Source organism: Melanostigma gelatinosum (genome assembly GCF_949748355.1).
Source record: "Melanostigma gelatinosum genome assembly, chromosome: 18".
NCBI classification, from domain to species: domain Eukaryota; kingdom Metazoa; phylum Chordata; class Actinopteri; order Perciformes; family Zoarcidae; genus Melanostigma; species Melanostigma gelatinosum.
The window spans coordinates 19,110,077-19,122,626 of record NC_136651.1 but is presented as its reverse complement, the minus strand read 5'-3'; the positions used below and the strand labels follow the sequence as shown (position 1 = coordinate 19,122,626).

The 12,550-nt window shown below is 44.5% G+C and overlaps 1 protein-coding gene across 1 annotated transcript; it reads right to left on the bottom strand.

Annotated features, from left to right (window-relative positions):
* On the bottom strand, positions 1–12,504 carry nars1 (asparaginyl-tRNA synthetase 1). The gene is made up of 15 exons (XM_079289958.1): positions 12,324–12,504; positions 10,673–10,755; positions 10,423–10,488; positions 10,030–10,125; positions 9,783–9,872; positions 9,161–9,239; positions 8,425–8,495; positions 6,581–6,667; positions 6,256–6,477; positions 5,766–5,965; positions 4,720–4,855; positions 4,369–4,482; positions 3,223–3,354; positions 2,890–3,021; positions 1–665 (listed from the first exon to the last, which is right to left on the bottom strand). Exons 1-15 carry the CDS (start codon positions 12,364–12,366, stop codon positions 534–536), a joined length of 1,683 nt encoding a protein of 560 aa, XP_079146084.1. The 5' UTR covers positions 12,367–12,504; the 3' UTR covers positions 1–533.
* Positions 12,505–12,550: the final 46 nt, after the last annotated feature.

The following is a 12,550-nucleotide window of genomic DNA, read 5'->3' as shown; positions in this document are numbered from 1 at the left end:
TCACATTTATTGAGTTCAATGGATCTTCTGATGGAAACACGACACAAACACAAACATGACGAGTCCCCGACGTCACATCTCTGAACCACACCGATCATTTCACTGACTACGAATTAAATAAGCTGAAAAGAAAAAGTGGAAAAACTAACTGCGCGATTTCTTTCCCCTCAGGTGAAGAATCACAGGAAACTACAGTGTTTATCTAAAAGCAGCCAACGAGCACCAGCTGAGGCAGAGCCGTCGGATTCAGGTTTGAAGTCACAACGAGCAAGAAAGAAGCTGTAAAGTGTGAGGCGGAGCACAGCAGGAGGCATCGAACCGTCCGCGGTGAGACGTCATGATCTGAACTCTTCACCACCGAGTGTTGAAACAGAAAACAGCCAAAAGGGACGGAACATAGAAGTCCTTTTGATTTAATATTCAAGCGACACATTTTATGGCTGACAGGGTGCTGCCACATGCCAGGGTCCAGGTATACCAACAGAGTGCGTGTGTGTGTGTGTGTGTGTGTGTGTGTGTGTGTGCGCGCGCTCTCAGGGTCGGCAGCGCTGGATGAAGCGTGGGTACAGGCAGACGTCTCTGATGTGATGTCTGTTCAGCAGCCAGGTGAGGAAACGCTCCAGGCCCAGACCGTAACCGCCGTGAGGACACGTGCCGTACTTCCTCTGAAACACACACACACACACACACACACACGCACGCACAGCAGCCTGTTAACACACACTTCTGCTGACACCCGTAGGCAATGTTCCCTCTAAGCTGCGCGCTTGAGCAATCGCGCACTGCTCGCACATTCTCAGCGCACAAGAAAATCTATGCAGCGCATAAAATAAAATTCAGCATAAACGTATTAATTAATATCTAATATTAGTCCTAATCTTATCTAATCAATTAAACCAATAATAATAATAATAATAATAATTTTGTTTTCTGTACTATTTTGCAACGTAACTCAGTGAGTGACAGGTGTCCAGCCAATGATACGATTCGGTTCACTTACGCTACGCAGCCAATCATAGCATTGACACTATTGCCCTGCCCATTCGCGCCGTGCAGGTTAGCTAGCTATCAATAGTGCGGCGGAGTTACGAGACGCAAATGCCCCTTATCCCCCCTTATCATGGCGAAACGAACGGGCAGCGACATAAAGTCAAAGCAAGAAGCAGACGAAGCCATCAACCTGGACAAAGTGTACAACCATTGGAGAAGTGAGAAGGACAGACGTGAAAAATAAGGTAAAATTTAAGTCAGATTTGTGCATATTCTAGTGACATTTATTAAGATTTTTTACTTATGGATATTAATCATTAAATTATGTTACTACTAGATAATTTATGGGTAGTAGAAATGATAATAAAAAACTGAGTAATTACATATTTTACAGAGTTACAGGAATTTACACTGTATCACAAGCTACAGCACACGTCATTGTGCAAAATGTGAATGTTTTAATGTGAACAAAATGTTATGTCTGAAAGGTGTATATGTATCATTTCTTCCAGAACAGGACCCTCACACAGGCCACAACAGGACCTCACACAGGCCAAAGCAGGACTCTTCCCATGGCCAAAGCAAGACTCTTCCCATGGCCAAGCAGGACTCTCACATAAAACATACTACACCTCTCATGAACAACAAGATTTTTGTCTTTTTCCTTTAAAGTTTGTCAAATCACTTATATTAAAAGTAAACTAGTGAAAATTGCTGCTGTAATTTGATTCTTTTAATAAGCCATGTAACTTGCTATGATCCAAGGTTTTGAACAGGTGTGATACTGGTGTGTGGCCACAGCGTGCACATCTGATGTTGCTCACAGTGGTCCTCAGTGTGCTCAGGGAGCTTGTGTGTATGCCCAGACACATGACAAATTAGAGGGAACATTGCCCGTAGGCCTCGTCCACGTCCCGCTGTTCCTGAGATTCAAACATCCTCCACATCGTTTGTTGCAAACCAGCGTCACGGTTTCCTCTCCCCGGCTGGGATTGTGGTAACGACTGCTCTGTGAATCACACTGAACGCTCTTAAAACATATCTACTCGCCACTACCGTCTCATGCACGCACTCACAGCTCTAGTACGAGACCGTAGTGGAGGAAGTGCTTTTAAGACCCAGTAAAATGAAAAATACATTTCCCCAATTTCAATCATTTGTCCCCGTATACATTCTTCATTCGTATTTAAATATATGTCAAATAAAAGCAGTATCAGAGTATATGTTGCACCAAATCAGTCTTTTCTCTTCTGGTTCCAAATGTTTGAGGACTCATGCAGCGCTTGAAATATCATCCAATCACATGAGACTTTGGTCGGCGTGCCGGCCACACACGGGGCGTGGCTCGGAGCAGCTTAAAGAGCAATATGGAGAGACAGGAGGATGCGTGTTTGATATCAGTGTGTGTGTGTGATCTTCTGTAGCTCTGTTTCACTCTAAGCCCGCCCACTTATTAGCGGCCCAATCCAAAGCGAACGATTTGATTGAAATCCCTCTTGTAACTGTACGTCGCTCAAAAATTCAGTTTCACTGTGCGAGCACAGAAGCCTCCCTGTGACTCTGGATAGTAAGGTGTTGGTGAAGATGCATTGCTTTGTGAAGCAGTGAGCACACGACTAGATAAATGAGACTTGGATTGACCTGCACCAGTTGTGAGTTTGTAAACGGACGTTTTGATGAAGCTTTGCCGTCGTAAAACTCGGCTCCAGTTTACTTTGATTCAGGCTTTTTTTCTTGTCAGAAGTTTTCTTCAAGAGTTCAAGAGAACACCAGGTGAGTCGATGACGTACAAATGGTCGTTTTGAGGGTGGAGTGATTTTCAAGTGAAGTAGTGTGTGCTCTTGTACAGACGTTCTATTCCTTTCCGGGCCGAGATGTGACGCAGTGAGTTTTGGTTACCTGGTCGGTGTACCAGTAGTACGGGGTCGGGTCGATCCCCTCCCTCTTGTATCCCTCCAGCAGCTCCTCAGCGTCCCAGATACGCATCGAGCCTCCGACGATCTCGCCCACATTTGGCATCAACACGTCGACCTGCGGCGCGCAGACACACAAGATCAGACAGCTAATCGGTTATAAAGTAACTTCAGGGCTTCCTGCACCCCAAAAACGTGTCTTTCGGTGAGAGCTTTCATCTTGGCTCCACAAGACATGGATATCTCTCATATTAGGCCACGCAGCACCCTGATACACCTCCAGGTTTCACAGCCAGAGTTTGACCCCTGAGGTTCGTACCGACTCGGTGAGGCGTTTGTCCTCGGGGCAGCGCTGCATGTAGAAGGACTTGATCTGGGCCGGGAAGCGGCAGAGCAGGATGGTCTCGTTGAAGAAGTCCGTCATCATCCTCTCTGGAGCCTCGGGGATGTCCTGAGAGTGGGAAGATTAACAAATAAATAAAAATAAAAAAAACACAGAATTTATCAAACAATTTCCCTCACAAAAGTTATTTAAGAAACTTTTGGTAACAATTTCTTTTCAACCTCGTTATTTCAACAAAATCTGTTTTCAATGCCGTCTAAAAATGTCAAAATAGCTTTTAAAATGCAATGAATACAATTGAATGTGGTTTTTCAAAGTGATACGACTGTAGACAGAATGGTGAACGTGGTGACAGAAACATCTTGAACACAGATCAAAGCAGTCACATGTTTCTGACGTACAGTCATGCCCTCTACAGGCGAGTCTGTAAACTGCAGGGGATCTGATGACCAATCAACTACAGGCTCTTTAACTACCTGCTACACAACTAAAGGATTACAATAATGACATTAAAGGGGCACTCCATCAATTCTACACGTCGAGTTCAGTGTGTCGTCATGAAGAGCACCAGCCAGGCCCGTCAGCACCGTTGCACAATGACTTGTGTGGCTCTGGAGCAGCTTTGTCAAGCGCTGGAGACAACACATCTGGAACAAACTGGACGAGTGGAGTTTGAAAGACGTCGGAGTTCAGCACGCAGGCAGGGTCTAATTAAAGAGCCTGTTGAGTTGCATTATGGGAAATGTAGGATCTATGCTAGGTACTAAAATTGAGGATCTTTCAGCCCCTGCTCCTTTGACCATTCTATGCTGTCTCTTGGGAGTTTGCCAACATTTAACTGTTTTTCTTAAATCCTACTTTATTATTATTGTTAAGCTTTCATTGATGTAAGGTTTTGTTTAACTTCTATTATTTGATCAGTTGTCTGTTGCAGACCCTGGATAACTACACGGGATCGTAAAACCAACACCATACTCTTACAAAACGACTGCTGGCGTGAAATCAAGGTGAATTCTGGGCTAACGAGTCACGATGCTCTGCGCACAAGAACTCATTCGTAGAACGATGTGTGCGTTAGATACTCTGACGTGTGTGTGTGTGTGTGTCGTGTTCATTCGTCACCTCTCCAAACTCGTAGTAGGAGCCGTCGTCCTTCTTGACGTCGTGCTCTCGGAGCCACTCGATGGCTTCGGTGTAGTTCATCCGCTTGAACGGCCTCTTGGGGGGTTTGAAGTTCTGGGGGGGTAAAAATACACCATCAAAGAAAATATTAGCACTACAATGACATTACAGACATCAACTCCATGTTCTTATGAAGGGCGTGTGATCAACAGCTGAAACAGATCATGTAATGGATGAACGTCCTCCATCATCCATGTGTTTCAGCACTACGCAACTATTAATTCGGATGAAACCTGTGATGCAGCATCTTGAACGCGCCCCCACACATACAAAATAAATAACATGACGTACGGGGTTGATGTCGTAGAGCAGCTGCGCGGCGGGGGATTTGAGCACTCGGTCCACCACGTCACACACCAGATCCTCCAGCCTGCTCAGCAGATCCTCAAAGGACATGAAGGGACACTCGGCCTCGATGTGAGTGTACCTGAACACAGACGGAAAATCAACCAATCAACATGCAGGAGGCTGACGGGCTCCGATTCAGGAGATGACAGGTGTTGTGTGGCTCTGGTGTGATTAACATTACTCAGTCACGTATCGGGGTTTTTATGCATATATACTGTGCTGTCCTTTGTTTGAAGATAAAGGAAAATTGTCCACCTTAAAAAGGTGGACAATACCATAAAAGGTGGACGTCCGATCGGGGTTGATGGTAAATGAGGTCGATTGAAGCAATAAACTCCTCAGTGCAAAATCTGTGCTTCCTGCATCCGGCGCTGCCAAGTGGCATGACAGTGACGTAGCTGGATGCAGGAAGAACTGCTGAACATCCTTTTCTCCTCTTCACTCGTATTTCAAACCAGCTAGGTTTCCAACATCCCACAACATGAGTGCAGAGGAGGATACATGTTGAACAGTGTTTGGGCTCACTGGGATATTCAGCTGTATTTATTGGAGCGGGCTGAAGAAACGCAGCGGGACAGATGAGGATGCGGCCGGCGGGGGGGCCCTGGGCATCAGAAGCTCGAGCGCAATGCACCCTGGTACATGCACTGCTGGCACACTTAGCATTCTGGGTCAACATCGCACGCACTGAGGAATGTATTGCTTTATTGAACTACATTTACCATCAACACTGATTGGACAGTCACAGAAAAAAAGGTGGCGACTCTTCCCTTTAAGCTACAGTTGCAGCACTGATTAAACCCTCTAAAGTCTTTGTAGTGATGAAAAGAAAGCGTACTGTTCATTAATTGTGTGGCTTCAGGGCAAATATTTGAAATACTTCACAGCCTTAATAAGAATGCATCTACTCCTCCCTCCCCCTTGTTGTGTCCTTCCTACATGGAGGCGCCCTGCGTGTACTTTGTGAATGTGTCGGACGGTTCGCTCACTCGGCCAGGTGTCTGCGGGTGCGCGACTGCTCGGCCCGGTACGACTGGGCGATGCAGAAGGTGTCGCCCAGGGCGGGGATGCAGGTCTCCAGGTAGAGCTGAGAGGACTGCGTCAGGTACGCCTCCTCGCCAAAGTAGTTGAACTTGAACAGCGTGGAGCCGCCCTCCACCTGCGTCTGCACCATGGTGGGGGGAGTGATCTACAGCCAGCAAGAATACAACAAAGACAGATATGGTGGTTACAATAGGAGATAAAGCTGCACACCATGAGCGCTGTTGGTTTATTAAAGTGAAGCTCAACACTTTGAGAAACCTGACACCTTATTTTTTCCAATTTGAGCACTGGCTACAGCTGATATACTCTGCCATCATTGAAACAACAGTCTGACTGGATACAATCCTGGTTTCATTCAATGCTCTTCATTAAGAAACTAAAAAGCAACACCCTGGGCGAGACAAAAGATTTCCCCGTGTTGCTGGCGTGCGTCACCTCGCAGTATCCGCGGCTGAAGAAGTGCTCCCTGAAGCACTGCGTGACGGTGGATCGGACCCGGAGGACCTTGGAGACGTTCTCTCCTCTGATCAGCATGTGTCGGTTGTTCAGCTGGACGTCCACGTCCGACTCCTCGTTCAGCAGGTTGTCGGCGCCGCCCGCCGGAGCCAAGCCGATCAGCTCCCAGAAGTCACAGTGCAGCTCGTGGCCTCCCGGCGCCTGGAAGAGGAAGACAGGAACTCACTGAGCACCCTCGTCATGTTGCTATACTGCAGTATGACTGCATGCATGTCTCTGTCTGTTACGCAGCGGGAGTGTTTACCTGCTTGCCTTCAGGAACTGGAGTGACGGTCCCGTACAGAGTGACGGTGCTCTCTGTGGACAGCACCAAGCCGTTGTAGCTCTGGCACTGGAGGCGAGAGCGAGGAGACAAGCGTTAGTCAGAGGGACGAGTACAGTACGACCGTCAACCGGTAGCTTGAACAATGCGTCTTGAACTTATGTGACATTGATTACTTGAGTTTGAAGCGCTAATCTGGTGATCAAATCAAGTGCTCCCTGCTCACAGGTAATCTGCCCGGTGAATGGTGCGTTTGTTTTGAGCATATTCTAGGGCTGGGCGATATGGCCTAAAAAAAAAATCTCCGATTTTTTTACAAAAAATCCGATTCACGATTTAAATCGATTTTTTTCCCCCAAAATTTTTTGCAGATGACAGAAGCTGTTGAAAACAATTTTTTCTTTTATTTTGTGATGATTTTCCCAAGTAGGTTGATAAAAATAAAGTGCAAACAAAACCTGAACATTGTAGAAAGGTGCCTGTAGTATACAAAAAGTATTTGGTCACTCTTTTGTTTGCCTGAATCATTTAAATATAAAATTAAATTAAACATAACATTAAATGGCATTAAATAGTAGCCTTCCATTGTAAACAACTGTGCAAATGTAACTTTTTACAGTAAGCTTTTCTAACTGAATACACTGATACAAACACAGCATGAAATAAAATGTATATGACCCTTTAACATTCACATTTTCAAAAGTGCAACATCTGATCTAACATCAACATAACATATTTTGCACAGTAAATAAGTGCATGTAAACAAAATCAAGTGCATTCACAACATAACCAACAGTATTAAACAGTAGTGCATGTTTTTTCTAAATATTTTTTGCCAGGAAGACAAGCCTGTCTACTACCTCTGGCTTCAGGCATGCACGGTGGCATGTAACAATGCCCCCCCCCCACACACTGAAAAGCCTCTCAGAGGGGGCACTTGTAGCTGGCACAGAGAGGTATTTCTTTGCTAAAGTACTTAGCCTTGGAAAGTTGACTGGTGGAAGCGTCACCAACTTAAGTGGATCGGTGTCTGGGTCAACCTGCTGGACCACAGGTCAGTTGTTGCGGAGTAGAATGACATCCCCTCCAGCTCCGCAGAGATCCTTTGGCGTGTACTATTGTACAGCCGAGGCAAGGCAACGTCAGAAAAATGTTTACGGCTTGGTAGCACGTACCTGGGGTCCAAAGCTTTGAGACGGTGAATAAACCCCGGCTTTTCCACGGTGTATATGGGCACCATATCTTTTGCGATATACATCGCGACTGCATCCGTGATGGCTTTCCACCGGGCACTCTTCTTCTCATGCGGAGTACAGTTGGTGAATGTCTCCAAAATGCTGGGTTGTTGTTGTGAGGTGGCGGCGGCGGCGCTGCTGGCCGCCATTGTTTTAGTTTGTAAACAATGCGCGCGCACTCTACTACGGGAAAAAGGGGTGGGGGCGATTTTCTCGATTTTCAATAAAACACATCGCCTTAAAGCACACATTCGAATTAATCGATTAAATCGATTTATCGCCCAGCCCTAGCATATTCGGATAAAAAGGCGCTACATTTTGATTTAAACATGTGTAGGAGTTTGAGGTTTTCAGAATTATATGCGTTTCTCAATCACTAAAACTGAACCACCTAATACTTTATGTATAAAATCCATCTTGTATGCATCATTATATCCAAACTAATTTCATCTCCTGTCAGTTTTGTTCGTTGAATTTCATCCTGCGTTTCACACACACACACACTTCTGAGATGAACAACTTGTCTCAGTTTGAATTTCACAATGATGTTACACATAAAAATAAAAAATTAAATGGGTTGTAAAGCTGTACCAGTTTATCAGACAGGACACACTGCAGGAAGCCAGTTCCGTCTCTCAGCACGATAAACATCAGGTTCTTCCCTGTAGGAGAGAAAAGGTTCACAGTGAACGGCGATACGGTTAAAATAGGAAGACGCTCTGAATTCAACGGCCTTTACACACCGACACCGCCAGCATTACGAATGAACGACGTGAAAACATGAAATACTCGCCTGCCGATATTTTGCATTAAAACATTTCATAACGGCAGTGATGCATATTTTGTGACAGTAACAAGACTATTTAAGGAAAAGGTTAAGCTAAGCTACTGAAGCTATTTTATTGAGTTTCCTTTCAGAAGAATGCTCCGAGTGAATTTAAGTTCCCTCTGGCAAACGGACTGTAAGTCTTGGGCTTTTATTGTGAAAGAGAAGAAGTGGATCTGGATCTTTGACAGGTTGAAAGTTTACCGTCTTGGTTCACGCTACGGAGCTCCTCTGTTAAAAGTGTAAGCCTTGAATATGTCCGTTTGACACAACGTGATTGGTTGATGCCGTTACTCTCGCTGCAAGAGCTCAGAAAAGTCAGCCTTGTTTCGGAAAAAAATTATGTTTGCATTCTGTGTGAAAGTATTCTTGACAAAAACAGTTCTAAAAAATATATTGACGAGTGAATCAATCGCACATAGAAAGAACAGTATGTGAAGGCCTTCCGTGTTGAAGACCAGAGACAAACAGTCAGATTTATATCCTGTTTTGTTTCCTTACCCTGTCTCCTGAGGCGATGAACCCATCCAAACACTTTGACTCTCTGCCCTCTCTTGGCCTCCAGATGATAGATTTTAACCTGCAAAACAGTCCACGCTCACCTTTAGCTCACTAGCACATTATGGCACAGCTGGATTTAGGGTTGGGTACCAACAACTGTGAAGCACTGAAAGCTGTACTGAATATCTGGTCAGATCTGTAATATTTTCTATATATTCTTTGCTCACACAGTTCCTGATTAAGAACTTTATTTTGCTCATTTTAGACGACTTGCGTACCTTCAATTAAATGTGAATGTATCTAGAACTTGATGAGTGTTTGATCAAATCAACAGCTCACTTCAGGCTGTGATATGTTGGGATTATCTCACAGCTAAGGGACGTTGTTCAGCCTGATGTGAAGAGTGAGTCACAGTTTGAATATTTAACAGATATGAACACATTTATTAACTATGTTCAGTCACTGTTTGTTCACCAGTTACCACTACTTTATGTGATTAAAGCCAAACATGGTAATTAACCCTGAGAATGCAGGTTACAACACAAGTGTTTTAGCGGTTACTTGAGCCAACATCCAATAAGTATTATTAGATGAATACAACAGTGGAAACAATATGGCTGACCGTATCAGGCTCAGGCAGGCTGGTGTCCTTCTCAATGTTGATCTTCTTGGCTTCTTCTAGGTTCTTCTCTCTCCTATCGGTGTCCTCTGCCTGCCACGCAAAGCAAACATTTAAAGACACACCTGCTTCTTGATCAAATAGACATGATGAATTGTAGCTCAATTATGCAAAACTGCACAGAGAGAGGAAGAAACACCCTGAATTTGCCCAGAATGGCTTTTAAGTGAAGTAAATGTTATACACACACCTCCTTCTTCTTCTCTTTGGAATCGCACTTCATCTGCTCACGGTTAAAGGCTTTCTTTGAGTTCTTCATCTGCGTCTTAGAGATCACCGCCCAACGCTGAGGAAGACAAGGAGGAGGAACACATACATGACGGGATGAGAGAAATAAATAAAAGCAACGTATAAAGGGCAGTTTATGAGTTTCTAATTCTGCAGGTTTTTACTGTAGTCAAGCTCTGCAACAGCGAGAAAGAAACCTTGGGGTGAAAGACGGTTAAAAGAATTAGTTAAAATAATTCGTTAAAATAACAGACGCTGCAGCTGTGGTTGGAATAAAACCTGCCAAGTTTAAACAGTGTAGAAAACAGTAAAGAGTTTCCTGTGTAAAATTGAAGACAACATGTTTTAAACCGACCTCTCCCTCCTTCTGTGATTCTACGTAGATGGTCGGGAACGGCTCCTTTCCAGCAAACATCAGAGCCTGTGAGGAGATTTGCACACAAACACAATCAGTGCAAATCAAACAATGGAGCAAATATCGATGATATGCCCACTATTTCTCCTGCAAACGCTACATCCTGTAGCATTAATCACATTAAACAACGCACGCCTGAATAGAGTTAAGGCAGACAACAGGATGCACTTTAAGCTACATGACCGTTTACCTTGAGGGGAGTTTTGAAGGGTTTCTGCTCCGTGCCGTCTCCGTCCTGGTCGCTGCCACATTTGTCCGACACATACAGCTCCCCTGTGAAGCAGAGGCAGAGTGAGCCGCATGAGTTGGCACACACACATTGAAGCTCGTGGCTGATGTCAGGTTGGTGTGCTCTCTGACCAGTTGAGCATCGAGTCAAGAGAAGTGTTTGCACACGGACCCTCCTGATGCTCGCTGAGACAGCAACATCCAGACAAGTCTATTTCCAGTGAACCTGCCACCGTCTTGCTTAAGGATGAGTCAGGTTTTTTTCTTTCTGCCTCCTGAAGCCAAATTGAAACTGAAGAGCTTCGTCATCTGCAGCTTTACAAGGCTGGACAGAGATAGACAACTTGGACGTAGTGTTGGTAGGGCTGGGCAATATCCTAGAACTGTATTATATCAATGTTGGATCAGACTAGATATCGTCTTCGATTTTGGATGTCGTAATACGGCATAAGTTTGATAATTTCATGCATTTAAAAACTACATTAAAGTGGTGTAATTTCCGTAACTTACCAGACTGTTTTAGCTGTTCTATGATGTGCCTTTACCCACTTAAGTCATTACATCCTGATGGTTGTTTATCAGAAACCTCATCGTGCAAATATTTAGTAAAAGCAATCAGTCAGTCAAAAGCAATATTGTCACAATATCAACAGAGGTAAATGGTCAAAAAACATTGTGATATTTGAGTTCTCAAAGCTCTGATTGTTGTCGAAACAGGAGTCTGCAGGGAGGTTTGCTGCTCACCAGCATTTCTTGTCAGCCAAGAATTCCACATTTTGCGGAAGTGTCAACAAACACACCCATCAATTAAAGTCAAAAGCCCAACAGAAAGCGTACACTACATTGCAGAAAGTACGTGGACGTCTGAACACTCTTGAACAGCCTCCACGGTTTGAGGCTTACAAGCTGATTTTGCCTCCAGGAGAGTATTTAGTGAGGAGCATCACTGATGTCGGCCGATATGGCACAAGCTGCTGGATGAATAATCATAGAAACGTTAAGCTCATCACACTTAACGTAGACTTTTGGCTTCGTACACAGACATCAGAATAGATTAAATGTTTTAATAAGCCTATATAGCTTCAATATACACACACATACATACACACACCATAGGTATCTGTGGGTGGATCCAGACCATCATGATGCTGCATATGGTGACACGCTAGGAAATTAAAAAGCGGCACAAGCTGAATCCCAAAAAGACGAATAACGTCACGTGTTACTGAGCGCGACCTTGCTGACTATTTTACACTCTCTGCTAACTAAAAGAGTAAAATTACAAAGCAAAATCACACCGCGTTAACGTTCACTGGCTGTCGGAGCCCTTAGCTGCTGCACAGCAGACTGACAGCTGTCATGGCTAAACGTTAGCACACAATGCCCTTTCTGACTCAGTTTTTATGTTAGACTTCGTTCGGTATCAACACAAAATGTATGCGACTGTGTAATCCGGCTCCGTATGTCTAACCTGACACCTACAGATTCAGATATCGCGTTAGCTAGCATGCTAACTGCTAACATCACTGCAAATGATGCAATATGCAAGACACACATGCCTTTGGGAGCTAGCTAACGAGCTAGCTCTGGCTAGCTGTTTCTTTCCAACTTACCCACTGATACTTGCTCCACACCTTTCGTTAACTCTGTCGCCATGTCTGCGCAGGTGCTAAGACAGTCCGCTGAGGAGAGGAAGCTAAATATATTTGTATTGTGAAAAAAAGCGTCGGCGGTGTCTATTCAGCTGCGGAAATGCAACTTTACATCAGCCCGGCCGCAGCTCGCTGTCATTGGTTGTCGACACGGGAGGAGGAAGAGCTTCTTCTTCTTCTTTAAATTT